General features: G+C 48.1%; 2 protein-coding genes across 2 annotated transcripts; one reads left to right on the top strand and one right to left on the bottom strand.

Annotated features, from left to right (window-relative positions):
* Positions 1-8,337: 8,337 nt before the first annotated feature.
* On the top strand, positions 8,338-9,005 carry LOC136506610 (uncharacterized). Its single transcript, XM_066501515.1, has one exon. The coding sequence runs from the start codon at positions 8,381-8,383 to the stop codon at positions 8,843-8,845; it is 465 nt and encodes a 154-aa protein (XP_066357612.1). The 5' UTR covers positions 8,338-8,380; the 3' UTR covers positions 8,846-9,005.
* A 272-nt stretch (positions 9,006-9,277) lies between these two features.
* Positions 9,278-13,274, bottom strand: LOC136507234 (citrate-binding protein-like). The gene is made up of 4 exons (XM_066502025.1): positions 13,158-13,274; positions 12,445-12,502; positions 9,861-10,231; positions 9,278-9,763 (listed from the first exon to the last, which is right to left on the bottom strand). The coding sequence occupies exons 1-4, from the start codon at positions 13,272-13,274 to the stop codon at positions 9,278-9,280; spliced, it is 1,032 nt and encodes a 343-aa protein (XP_066358122.1).
* Between the last annotated feature and the right edge of the window lie 255 nt (positions 13,275-13,529).

A 13,529-nucleotide genomic window follows, 5' to 3' on the forward strand; every position in this document is an offset into this window, starting at 1 on the left:
TAGGAACTCCATAATGTCCGTCAGCCTCTGCACCTGGGCCTGCCGCTCGGTCCGCTCGGTGTCCAGCTGGGCCGCCAGCTCCTAACGTTGCCTCATTTCTTGTTCCAGGTGGGCCTACAATATTTTATTCCAATGTTTCAGTAATGCAAAGCTAATTAAGGTGTGTAAAGATCAATGTATGACGAGTAAAACAGGAATAACCTCGAGTGCGTCGACCCGGTGCTGTGCAGTGATCGCCCGTGTGTGAATGGTCGGGCTCTTGCTCATGCTCCGTGCTCAGATCTAGGAGAGAGAGGGAGTAGAGGCCGTGTCGATGACGCTGTCGCCAAGCCAGAACCGCCCATGCTTCTTGCCTTGCCCTGCCCTCATGACGGCCTCTCCATCGAAGTCCTGGGTGCTCGAATCGTGGTCTGACCCATGGAGCGACCTCGTCACCTTAGTATACTCACTGATGTGGGAGTGGATGCTCGGGTTCGTATATGCCTCGGGCGGGTCCTCCAGGTTGAAGGAGACGTCGGACGTCGCCTTGCCCTTGTGGGCCATACACCATGCCTGGAAGTCCGAGCAAGCCTGACCACTATGTGACGCCGACTGCGAAAAAGATAGCACGATGATTAGAAATCAGGCAGAACTAAGCATCACAATAGATAAATGAATTCGCGTACCCATGCTTGTTTGTATCCGGCGAGGTTGCGGCTGCCTTGATGGTGTGCTGGACCTTGCATCTGCAAACGATGGTCCTAGGCATCCCTGTGCATCTTGAGGTACTCCTCCGTGAACCACCTCTCCACCATCATCGCCCAGCACTCGGGATACGCTTGGCAGCACCAGGGAATCATCTACACGTCATCAAGTATTGGGCATATAAGAAGATCAAATTAAACCAATTTAATCTCAAAATGAATCAATATTGATGTTCTTCATTTACCTCAAGGTACTGTTCCTGGGTCAACTGCATCTCTCTTGCGTCTTTCTTGGTTTTCCTCTCTCCAAGCTTCGACCCATAGTAGGTTACGATGGCCTGGATGCGCACCTCGTGATGCATGTCGGTGATGAGTTTTTTACAGGCTTTGGTAGTCACCTGCTCCGCCCTGGCCTCAAATCTCTCCTCGCATCTGTAATAAGTCTGCATACAAAAGCGATGTATCCATTCATTATTTCAAGAAAAGTCTAATGAATGCGACGTATTGAGCAATGTTGTGCGAGGGAGACTTACCAAAAACTCTGCCTTCACCCGTGCCACCTTGTTGGGGTACTCCGCATCGAGGGCGACGGCGTAGTGGTCAAACGAGTAGGTCGGCTCCATCTTCGATGCGTATGTGACAATGCCGGGGAAGTGTTGCCTACACAGAAGACCCAGGATGCCATTGACTAGCCATGTGCTACCACCCGACACAACCACCTAGTTCCTGCACAAGTGATTAAGAAAAATTATTAGTTTTTCATCATATCATATGAAGTAGTGGTGTTAACATATAAAGTTACTTACTTTTGCCCTTCGGGGCGAATCACTGGGCGTTGGTGAGGAAGCGGAACCTGTGGGAGGCTCGCGGGACCTCGCAAGTAGACACTCGAAGAGGAGTTGGAGGAAGCGGAACCCGTGCCTGCCGCCTCCAACTCATCGTCCTCGTGCGGCCCCTCCTCCTCGTCCGTCTGCCAAACCAGCTCCTCGTCCGACTCATCCATGGGCGCCACCTCCTCCTCCAGATCCTCCTCACGCAGCGTGGGAGGAGACGGCCCCCTCCTACGGCTAGCGGTCCTCCTCCTCCTCCTCCTGTCCGATCCCTCCACCGCCCCCTCTGCCTCCTCCTACAGCCGGTGTGGTCTTTGGTAAATCGAGTTCACGGACCTATGACGGTCGCCCGCCATCTTTGTTCAATCACCTGCAATAAAAAAACAAGACGTAATTAGAAATAGGTGCAAAAATGAACAAAACATAATTACAAAAACATAGTAATACATGTATTAGAAATATATGCAAAAATGAACAAAACATAATTACAAAAAAACATAGTATTACATGTATTAGAAATAATCTTCATGATTGAGATTAGCTGGATCATAGGTCTCGTCATCACTATCAACATTGTCCAACTCATCAACACTATCAGAAGGAGGAATGTTGTCTTCATTGTCATTGCCTAAACGTAATCGCTCAAGCATTTGTATGTCCTTCAGATTTCGCACCTCGTCTCCAGCGTCCTTATCATCATCCCTTTCATTGTCTACTTCCATTCCTATCTCTTTGGTTAAGTCTATGTCAAACCTCCCTTATAGCCCCTCTTCTTGATAGAACTCTCCATCATATGTGTTTGGGTTAAAGTTGTAATCTTCATCGTTTGGGACAGGTAGTTTACCGTGTGCCGATACCTTGTGCACAATAGACCAACCCTTAAGATGCTCGGCGTCTTTGCACGTGTATGACGTATAATAAACTTGGACGGCCTGTTGAGCCATAATGTAGACATCTTTTCCTGGATAGACGGAATCCTATCGAATCTCGACTAGCCCAAGCTTAGGGGTCCGTCTTGTTACTCCAGGATGAAACCAGTGGCATTTGAATATGACAGGAGTAAGAGGTTTGGAACCATAGAATGATAGTTCGTAGATTTCTTCAATTATTCCATAATAGTCGAGTCCATCAGTGCCAGGCGTAACAACTTTGCTGTTTGTGGTTTTTCGATTGGGCCGACTCTGCTCGTAGCTTGCTGTGTGAAAACGATATCCATTCATGTCATAACCGGTAAATGACTTGACCCTAACGGCACAGCCGTTTGCAACCTGTCTCAGCTCGTCACTTATAGGTGCATCAGTTTGGGCTTTCTGTTTGAACCAACAAATGAAATCAGAGCTCTCTAGTCCCGCACCCTGTGAAAGAAGGGTATCATTTTCTTGCAGGGTAGGTTGCCTTGATCCATGCCAGGATTGACGAAGAAATTCCCTGTACCAACGAGAAACAAGGGGGTTGGACGAAGAAACAAGGATATACAGCGAAATGAAACAAGTTCGTTCAGAACTTACCCAATGAACGGCTACACCTTGACAAGGTTGGTCAACACATATAGCATGATACTACGCCACTCTTCATTTTTCAATTGCTTAGTGGTCGATGCACTTGCACTTCCGAGTTGCCTTGGAAAAGGCTGAGGTTCGATTCATTTTCGCTAGCATTGTAACGAGGGGGTGGATTATAAACGCTATAAAGGTTCTCAGTGTAGTATTTCTCTGTGAAGTTCGACACCTCCTCTAGGATGTATGCCTCTGCAATGGAAGCCTTAATTTTGGCTTTATTTCTACAATTTTTGCGAAGAGTCTTCAGACATCTCTCGATTGGATAGCACCAACGGTTCTGCACGCCCCCCCCATCCATGCCTCATACAGGAGGTGCACAATCAAATGCTGCATCGGCAAGAAGCAGCTGGGTGGAAAGATCTTCTCCAACTTATAGAGCAACACGAGTGCCGCTTTTTCCAAGTCATCAATGATAGTCCGAGAGAGCTCCTTGGCATAAAGCTAGTGGAATAAGTAGCTCAACTCTGCTAGCACTTGCCAAACATGCTCTGGGACATAGCCTCGAACCATCGTCGGAAGAAGCCGCTCAATCCATATGTGATAGTCATGACTCTTCATCCCATTGACTCGTAGAGTGCCTAAGTTCACTCCCCTCTTTAGATTCATTGCATACCCATCAGGGAACATTAGCGTCTTGATCCATTCAAGTACTTCTCTCCTTTGGTCATTTTTCAAGACGAAATCAACCTTAGGCCTTCTCTAGGTCTTGCCACGACTAGGAGGCTTCATCTCTTGATTTGGTCTATCGCATAATGTTGTCAAGTCCACTCTAGATTTAGGGTTGTCCTTAGACTTTTCAATGTCCATGAGTGTTGCCCAAAGTGCCTCGGCGACATTATTTTTAGTGTGCATTACATCAATGTTATGTGGCAGAAGAAGGTTATCGAAATAGGGGAGCCTCGTCATGCCCGAGATATGAGTCCACATATGTTGCTCACCATATCCCACAAAACCACCTTCTTCATTGGGCACGAGAGCATCTATCTGAGCACGAACCTCGGCACCAGTCATCATCGGCGGTGCAAGGTTTGTCACTTTGACACCTTTCGTAAAGTTCTTGATGTCTTGTCTGAATGGATGGTCAAGAGGTAGGAATTGATGATGTCTGTCGAATGGTGAATACTTGCCACCCTTATGCAACCAAATGAACCTCACACCTTCCTTGCATATTGGGCATGGGAACTTCCCGTGAACACACCAGGCGTAGAATATCCAATACGTCAGGAAGTCATGCAGGGAGTAGTGGTACCAAACACACATTTTGAAGGTTGTCTTTGTAGCTCAATCGTATGTCCATACCCCTTCTTCCCAAGCACGGACCAATTCATCAAACACGGGCTCTATGAACACACCCATATTACTCCCTGGGTGTCCAGGAATTATCAACGACAAGAATACGTTATGTCATTGAAAGGAGACACTGGGGGGGAGATTAAGGGGGATAACGAAGATGGGCCAACATGTGTATGGGGCAGCCATCATTCCATAAGGATTGAACCCATCTGTTGCCAGCGCGACACGTACATTATGAGCCTTATCTCCTTTTATCACGATGTTTGTCATTAAAGCGGATCCAAGCTTCACCATCGGATGAATGTACCATTTTATCAGGATTGTACCGTTTGCCATTTTTGTGCCATGTCATTTGTTTCGCGGATTCCTCGGTCATGTATAGCCATTGGATCCTCGGTAGGAACGGAAGGTACCGTAGGATTTTCATGGGGATCATAAGTTGCCTCTTCTGGCCATCATCAGAGTCTACCTCCAGGTACCTGGAGGATTTATACTTTGGACAGAACTTTGCATGCTTGTGTTCTTTCCTAAATAGGACGCACCCCTTCGGACAAGCATGTATCTGCTCATACAGCATCTTAAGTGCACGAAGGAGTTTATGTGACTTGTACATGCTCTTTGGCAGAATGTGGCCCTCCGGAAGCAGGGTGCCAATCACGGCCAACATCTTATCGAAGCCAGGTCGACTCAAGTTTAACTCGGACTTCAACCCCATTAAGCGTCCAATGGCATCCAGTTGAGACACCATTGACCGATCGTGAAGGGGTTTCTGTGCCGAGTCCATCATGTCGTAGAATGCCTGTGCGGCTGCCTCCATCTCCTCCTTCTCACATCCCTCATCGAACTGTCCTTGGTGAAAGTCATCTAACATGTCTGCTACCCCAGCATCAGCATCAAAAGCCTCCACCTATGGTCTCACCACCTCCTCTCTCATACGATGGGCTTCACCATGGTGGAACCACCGGGTGTAGTCCGGCATAAATCCATTCTTCACAAGATGTTTACCCATTTCCACCTTGTTTACCCTTCTCCTGTTTCCACATTTGCTGCAGGGACACAAAACTAGATAATGTCCTTTAGCAGCCTTGCCAAATGCACTGTTTAAGAAAGCATCGGTCTTGTTCATCCATTCTATGGTGTAATCACTCTGACTTCTCCAGTCCATGTACATCCACCGACGGTCATCCATCCTCTAACATATGTATCAGCGAGTAATGTAACCACCAATTATATCTACATGGTGTTCCTACTGTCTAATAGGTGAGGATATGTCCTAATCCCACTCGCGGATGCGTAGATGAGGTTAGTTTCCATGCTCTACTCCTATCCGAGACAGAATTTCGGCAGCACCTCCCCGCTGTTCTCTAGATATGCGTCCTGCCAAAGAAGAGTGTGTATCTAGAGAACAACAAGGAGGTGATGCTGAAACTCTATCTTGGACCGAAGCAGACCATGGAAACTAACCCATCTATGGGCTGTCCAAAAAACATGGACAATCCAAAACAGATACGGTCATAGATATGCAAAGATCTGCATACCTCCAACCGTATCTCTTTCGAACGGGAGACGCCTAACTGGGTTACGTAATCTACGACCATGATACGGAAAAGAGGGGTTATACCTAGGCTGGCGGTGGAGTCAGGCTAGCGGGGACGTGGCGGGTCGGTGCAGTGGCGAGACGACACGGTGCAGGCAGATCGGCACGGCGATGAGAACTCCGACTCGGCTCCGACGGGCTCTTCTCTACAAAAATGGAACAAAAACTGTCATTTAAAAAAAATTCGGCAGAACCTCCCCTGCACGGTGAGGTTTCCAAAACCTGCAAAAAACAACGGCATGATGGCCGACAAGCACATATGTCTCAAGAGAAGCCATGTAGTTTGGATATCAATCCATGCAGAAGAATATATCCAAGTAGTACCACTACTTCTACTACTACTTCCACTATTGCTACTACTACTACCACTACTACTATCACTACTTCTAATACTACTACTACCACTAGCAGTACTACTACAACTATCACTATCATGACAACAACAAGAGAGAGGGCATACATGACGGGCGCCGGGGGTAGGGGCGGGCGGTGTCGAGGTCGGGGTCAGGGTCGGGGTCGCCGGAGTCGGGAACGGGGTCGGGCGCCGCGACGGCGGCGGCCCGGTGGCTGGCGGCCGCTCGGGCAGCTAGGCAGCGCGGGTGGCCTGGCGTCGCGGTGGCGCGGGCACGCGGGCGGCCTAGCGTCGCGGTGGCGGGCGGTGGCGGCACCGGCGCGCGGGCGGTGGCAGCCCGGTGGCTCCGTGTAGAGATGTCCTGGTTTGTAAGCATCGTATGTGATAACGTGCACGAAATCTTCTGAAATTTTTATCATAGCCTCCACATACGATATCACGACATCTCAACAAGTTTCATGATTTTTGGACTTCGTTTGGTTTTTATAGAATTTAAAAACACTTCGCACGCAAGTTCGTGGTCATGTTTCATGAACAAGATGTCCAAAATTTTGGGTTCGTTCCTGGATACGGCCTCACACTACACTCACTAACATGACTATCAAATTTTTAATCATTAAATTCCATTATTCGTACCACGTGCAGTTCAAATTTATATTTTTCGAAAAAATTCAAGTAAACAAAATAAAGTAACTAAATATATCAAAAAGCCACAAAAAATCCCTAAATTCTAACGAGGAGTTCCAGGTACTTTAGAAGGGCTGCACAAAAAATTTGGAGACCAAAAACAAAAAAAAATAAAAAAACTTTGCCGAGTGCCGGGGCATGGCACTCGGCAAAGGGGGTCTTTGCCGAGTGCCTTCACAGGGGCACTCGGCAAAGGTAATTAAAAAAATGTAATTTTTTTAATTCCTCCCTTTGCTGAGTGCCGAAGCTGATAGGCACTCGGCAAAGACATTTCGAAAAAAAATATTGAATCTTTGTCGAGCGCCGTGTCAGGGGCACTCAGGCACTCGGCAAAGAAGGACGTGGTCAAACACCATTACGCGGGGCAGCCTATGCCGAGTGCCGAGATTTTGCCGAGAGCTTGGCACTCGGCAAAGAGGTCCTTTGCCGAGTGCCCTTTTTTGCCGAGTGCCCGACACTCGACAAAGAAATTTTTTGTCGAGTGCGGCACTCGGCAAAGAAGGTGTTTGCCGAGTGTCCGATTTTTGACACTCGACAAAGGCTTCGTTTCCCGTAGTGTCTGCGCTATGTCGTACGAAAGAAGGGAGAAAAACAAATGTTGCAAGTCTATGTTTTAAATGTTTTAGTTGTTTCGTAGGTTTGCTGCAATTGTTTCATATGGATGTTGCAAAAGTAGATCGAGATGTTGCATATGTTCAATGGTTGTAAGCGTATGTTGCAAGCTTTTGTTCTCAATATTTCATCTATTTTTCAGACGTGTGTTGTAAGTGTGTTTATCTGAATGTTACATATGTCTCACACATATGTTGCTAGTGTTTTATCTCGATGTTCCGTATGTTTTATAATGGTTTTCAGGTTTTTTTTTTGCTAGTGTTTTATATGCATGTTTTAAGTATTTCATCTGTCTTCAGACGTATGTTGCAAGCGTTGCATCTAGATATTTTAAAAATAGATCGGGTGTTGCATTCCTTTCTTGTCTTCTGCTGCCTTGTCTCGGCGTCTCCCGTACCGGCTGGGCATCCGAACCAATGGCGCAAGTGGGAGCCGCCCCCTCCCTCTCTTCTCGTGCAGGTGACGTTTGAGGCGACACGAGGCCCCGCATGGGGTGTGGGCGCCAGCACTGCTGGAAAATAACAGGTCTAATAGAAATCATAACCAACGCGCTTAATGTAAGGCATCATACCTTGCGTGTACTCCACCTACAAGGCACGGTGATTCTACACCCAGTGCTTTGCTTGGCCTGGCATCCAGCAGCGTGCTTTTAATCTCCTGCCGGGGCCCCTATAAGTGGAGAGCAGGCGCGAGTTGTATCGTCGAGACGATATGGTGTCACGCTGCGTCGGGCTCGCCATTTCCCTTGGCTGTTTCATTCGTCCAGGATGGGTCCTGGGGCTGCCGGCAGCGGCGTCGGCTCTCCGCCAAGCTGGGGCCGCCACCTCGCCGCCGAGCGCTGCACGAGCACGGGGGCGACCATGTCCGTCGCCGCGCACAGCGCGCCGGTGGCGTCGGTATCGGGCGGCTGCTGCAGCTGCGGCGCCGGGCACGGCAACTGCGTCAACATCTACGTGAACAACAACGTGCAAGGAGTCACCAACTCCGTGCTGGTCGGCAGCAAGGTCGTCATGAGGGACCCCGGCCCGCGCATCGCCTCCAGCCGCCACCACCAGCCGCGGCGAGACGGCCGCTGCCGCCGCCGTGAGGGAAAGCGACACCAGCAGCTGCAGCATATGGCGAAGACGATCAAGATTGGCATCGTCGCCGTCGTCGTGTCGTCGTTGCTGTTCCTAGCAGCTGCGGCGACGACCATCCTTTGCCTCCATCTTTTTGTACGCGTACGCGAATGACTCCACTAAATTTCTTTTGCCATTTGCCAATCGCCGGAAACTTAACAGTGGGCCGGTCAACTGCCGGCCTCGGTTCCTGATTCCAGTTCCAGCAGCAAGCTAATATAAGGCTGCCCTGCTGCTCTGATAGCTACAGCCGTAGAATAGTGACACTCGTGGCACAAAAATATAATCTCCATCTCCTCAAGACACAACAAAAACATTTTATTTTTCATTATGAGTTTTTTGAGGGATCAAAGAGCTAGGGAGTGCTCCTACACTAGCTGTCACTGTCTATAGCTCGATTGCCACTGTATTGTTTGAAACCGTTTTTTTTTCGCGACCAGGTGTGTACCTGTTTTTCATTAAGAGGAAGAGAATTTAAACCGTACACAACCGACCGCGGGGCCGTTGATTTGTTGAAACCGTTTTAAATTTCAACAACTCAAAATCTCAAATGGATATAGCTAGAGTAATGACTAGTAGAAGGCTAGCTAGTAGCCAGCGCGAACTCCATGAGCGGCGACACGTCGTGGCGCTGCTCGTCGTGCTCTTCGTGTATACGGTGATGTTCCTCCAGCGCGACTCCATGAGCGGCGACACGTCGTGGTGCTGCATGTACACCCCGAACTTGAAGTAGTAAGAATCACTGGGGATGACGCTGGCGCCAAACTTGCGGCGGCCGTCGACGTAGACGGCCACCGTGGACGCGGCGACGTCGTGCACCACATTGAGGCGGAACCAGCGGTCGTAGATGCGGTCCTCCACGGCCTCGCCGCTGTAGTACCGCAGCGTGCCGTTGTAGACGTGCAGCATCAGCACCGTGGCGTGCGCTGCTCCCTGCTCGTTGTGGATCTGCATCACCGATGCGCCGGAGGTCCCCGTCGGCACGTAGCCGTAGCCCTCGAACTGCCACACCCCCGACGAGTAGTCATGGCCCTGCAAGTGCAAAAACACACGTGTATATATATGCATCATGGAGAAGAAATTGGTGAGGAAGGTAGTGAACCCTTGGTTGCTTTGGGTGCTTCCTTACGGCGAGGCGGACTTCGGTGCGGGGAAGGGTGCCGGTGACGGTGTTGAAGGGCTTGTCGCCGGCGTAGACCAAGAAGGTGTGCACGCCGGTGACGTTGTCGTAGCTGTAGCGCTGGTTCTCCGGCACGTCGTAGGGCCTCTGCACCTTGAAGTTGCTCTCCGTGAGCTCCACCTGGACAAACTCGGCGGTGAGGTTGCGTTCATCGATGGCCGAGGCGGAGGACGCCAAGGCGACGACCACGGAAGACAGGACTAGCAGTACTAGCTCCGTACGCGCGTCTTCGCCACCGCCGAGAGCGCGGTGGAAGGAGGAGGCCGCCATGATCGATGAGGGGACCTCGTCTTGATGCAATGCAAGAGTGTGCTGTGTGCCTGGTTAAATGTGGGATTATCGGTGGTGATGTCCAAGCAAGAAGGGGTTGTCATGCTTGGTGGCCTCCGGCAAAACCGGGTGTTTGTTTCGATGTCGTCAATAATTAATCCTGGTTTGATGGTGCGCGTCGGGAAGGCCGGCAACCACTACTCAATTTGACAATGGAAAATAGAATCTAGTCTCACATGTGAAATGAAGTACTGTTGGAAAATTAGGTCTTTGCGAAATTATATTTCGTATATATAAATCATGATAGACATAACTAAGTAGTAACAAGAACACTACCATCAATCCTAGCACATGCGAATCACCTCTAGGAGGCATTTGGTCAGGAAGCTCATACTAAATGTTAAATGCTAAATATTAGGAGAACCCCACGTCACTAGGAGAAGCTGCAGATTCTGATTGTGATATCTATGATTACAGTACTATTAAATAAAGTATGTTTTTTCTCATAAATTAGCACACACATAACAAAAAGTAGTATGAAATATAATGGTTAGAAAATTAAACCTTTGAGCGAGACCGGTGCGTTACGATGAAGGTAAATTCAATGTCAGCCTGATCGGTCGACGCTGCCATAGGAACTTTCTATCTAAGATCAAAGCCTCCTGAATTCCGATGTGGCGATGTCTCTCCTTCAATTCTAATGCTATGGGTGTTTTAGTTGCTCATCGCACGTCGCCATAAAAATCAGAAGCACTCAAACAGCTAAGTCACGCCAAACCCCATGGTGTGACCATACTTGTGTCAGTTGCTTAATACAACAGCGTTTTGATTTTTTTCTTCGATCTAAAATAAAGAATTTATGTATATCTAAAACTTTTCAAATTCTTTATGTATAGGATAGAAAATAAAATGACCCACTTTTACGGGCGGCATCCTTAAGAGAATTGCAAGTGTAAATTAAAGACATGATTTGTACTAGCGATAGGCTTAAGGAAACTACTAGTAAATATGTATTTAGAACGGTGGTTCATAGTCATGGACCCACGTTTTGATTTCTATTGGCGTCTATACATTTTATTAAATTACCAGTGAAAGAATAACAAGTGTCAACAAAAAAACGTTTCTATACCAGTGAACAATTCTTGCCAAAAATTGCTTATAAACATTGGATCTCCACTGGGGAAATAAAATAAGAGGAATCCAGCCAATTTGCTCCTCTCCTTCTAGGTAGTTACCTGCTTAAATGTTGCGAAAAAATAGTTATTTGTTGCCGTCTTAAGATAGCTTCTCATTTTTCTTCAACAACAGTGGCAGAACATTTTTGGGCAGCATTGAGGCCTCACATAGTTGGTGTCAATTTGCATGCCAAAGCAATAATTATACTATTATAACAGACTTTTTAAATGTTTACTAGTCTCTGCGTTCGAAATTATAAGACGTTTTGAATTTAATAGATACATTACTTTTACTATGTATATACACATAATGTATATCTAAGTATATAGCAAAAGCTTTACATCTAGAAAATCCAAGACGTCTTGTAATTTGAAATAGATGGAGGGAGTATGTACTTATTTTGCAAAAATAAAATGTCCAATCCTCCAACTTTAAAAGTGCATGGACCAGATTGAGCCTTGAGTAAACTAGAAAAGCCATGAAAAGTAGTATAATTATTTGCAATAATTATTACTACTAATTACTGTTTTGTAAAGAAACTAAAGAGAAGCATGAAGGTCGGACAAAATCCAGCAAACTTGTGTAGAATTTCATATAGTAGAAGAAGGACGTGTACAGACAGAATTTGTGGCCACCCTATACGAGGACAAGACGGACACAGGTCAGGTCGGTCGTCTTGACCGGCCAAGAACAACACTCTGCTCACACGATGGGCGGTTCGATGCTCTAGCTGGAAAATGTTTGGGGTGCAATGCCTTACCTGTGCGGAACTCCAAGGCACGGCGATTCTGTCCATGCGTCGAGTTCTATGCTTTGCTTTGCCTCACAGCAATCCGCCTTTTACGTTTTTACGTACAATACAATGCAACGCTAGCTCTCCGGCCGGCCAAGCAAAGCACGGTACAGTGTTGTCATTTCTGTTGGTTGTTTCATTCCTTCTGCAGGTTCAGGATGAGCGTTGGAGCAGGGACGTGATATAGACTAGGTCCGATCTTTCGAAATGTATGATAGTGTCGATTGGTGGAGACTCGACGTTCACAATCTAGGTTTCGAACCCAGACTGATTCGGACCCCACAACCATTATACCACTGCTCCGTTGGTTATCAATCACGCGAACACGATTGACCTCGCTGAGAAGGCTTTTCTGCAAATGAATCGAGAACACAAGCAAGAACATGATGAACGCAATCTGAAATTGCAAATAAATATGAGGCTTATGAAAACAAGAAGGAGTTCAAGTCTTCATTCGAAAGGACTGATCGCCACAGGCGAACAAGATCAAGAACTGGGGCTCTGGTTCACAGCAAGCAGCCTTGGTGGCATAGTTGCAGCAAAACGACGTCTGTTTCACGAAGAAATTAAGAACTAAACAAAATCACAAACCGTAAGGAGAGCGACGATTGCTATTTATAGAGTCTTGGGCGTCACCCCCTAGATGCGCCCCCTAATGGGCCCAAACACGATACACGGTCGAACGGACCAAAAGACAGTGTCGCAGCATCCTGGCAGATTCTGGACGCTGACTTGTTTCGACGATTCCTGTTGATTACGAAGCGCTTTTGACGTGAGATCAGTTGGATTGGCTTTCTTATCAAATTAACTTTTCAACCATATGTGGATCGTCGAAAACGGAGTCCGGATGCGTCCTGGGTGACCAGTTTAAGACAGACTGGTCCTAGAGGCCGGGGCAGACTCGAACTTGAGTTGCTTTGGGCCTCTACCTCGGGGACTCAAACCGAATTAGCCTCGGGCCTCCTTCTTGACTTGGACACCTTTACTGGCCTCATACCCCTCCATACCATGCGCCAAACATGATAATATGTATGAGTGTCATGTCCTCGGTAGGACGGCGGCGCCTCCTGGCCAAACTGGGGACGGCTCGCCGCCGAGGGCTGCACGAACACGGGGGCGACCATGTCCGCTGTCGCGTACCGTGCCCTGGCAGCATCGGTGTCGGGCTGCTGCAGCTGCGGCGGGCACCGGCATTGCTGCGTCAACATCTACATGAACAGCAACGTGCAAGGGGTCACCAACTCCGTGCTGGTCAGCAGCAAGGTCGTCATGGGAACCCTCGGCCACGCGTCTCGATCCGCCAGCCGCGGCGAGACGGCAGCCGCCGCCGTGAGGGAAAGCGAAGTTCTCGGCAGCAGCAAAAGGCAAAAACCACGACG

Source organism: Miscanthus floridulus, chromosome 15 (assembly GCF_019320115.1).
Source record: "Miscanthus floridulus cultivar M001 chromosome 15, ASM1932011v1, whole genome shotgun sequence".
In the NCBI taxonomy this organism is placed as follows: Eukaryota; Viridiplantae; Streptophyta; class Magnoliopsida; order Poales; family Poaceae; genus Miscanthus; species Miscanthus floridulus.

Coding starts and splice junctions, on each gene's coding strand:
- LOC136506610 (XM_066501515.1), top strand. CDS start 8,381: ATGGGTCCTGGGGCTGCCGGCAGCGGCGTCGGCTCTCCGCCAAGCTGG.
- LOC136507234 (XM_066502025.1), bottom strand. CDS start 13,274: ATGGTCGCCCCCGTGTTCGTGCAGCCCTCGGCGGCGAGCCGTCCCCAG. Junction 12,503..13,157: donor ATTATCATGTTTGGCGCATG/GTATGGAGGGGT, acceptor ATTCATTTGCAG/AAAAGCCTTCTCAGCGAGGT. Junction 10,232..12,444: donor TGATAACCAACGGAGCAGTG/GTATAATGGTTG, acceptor ACATTTAACCAG/GCACACAGCACACTCTTGCA.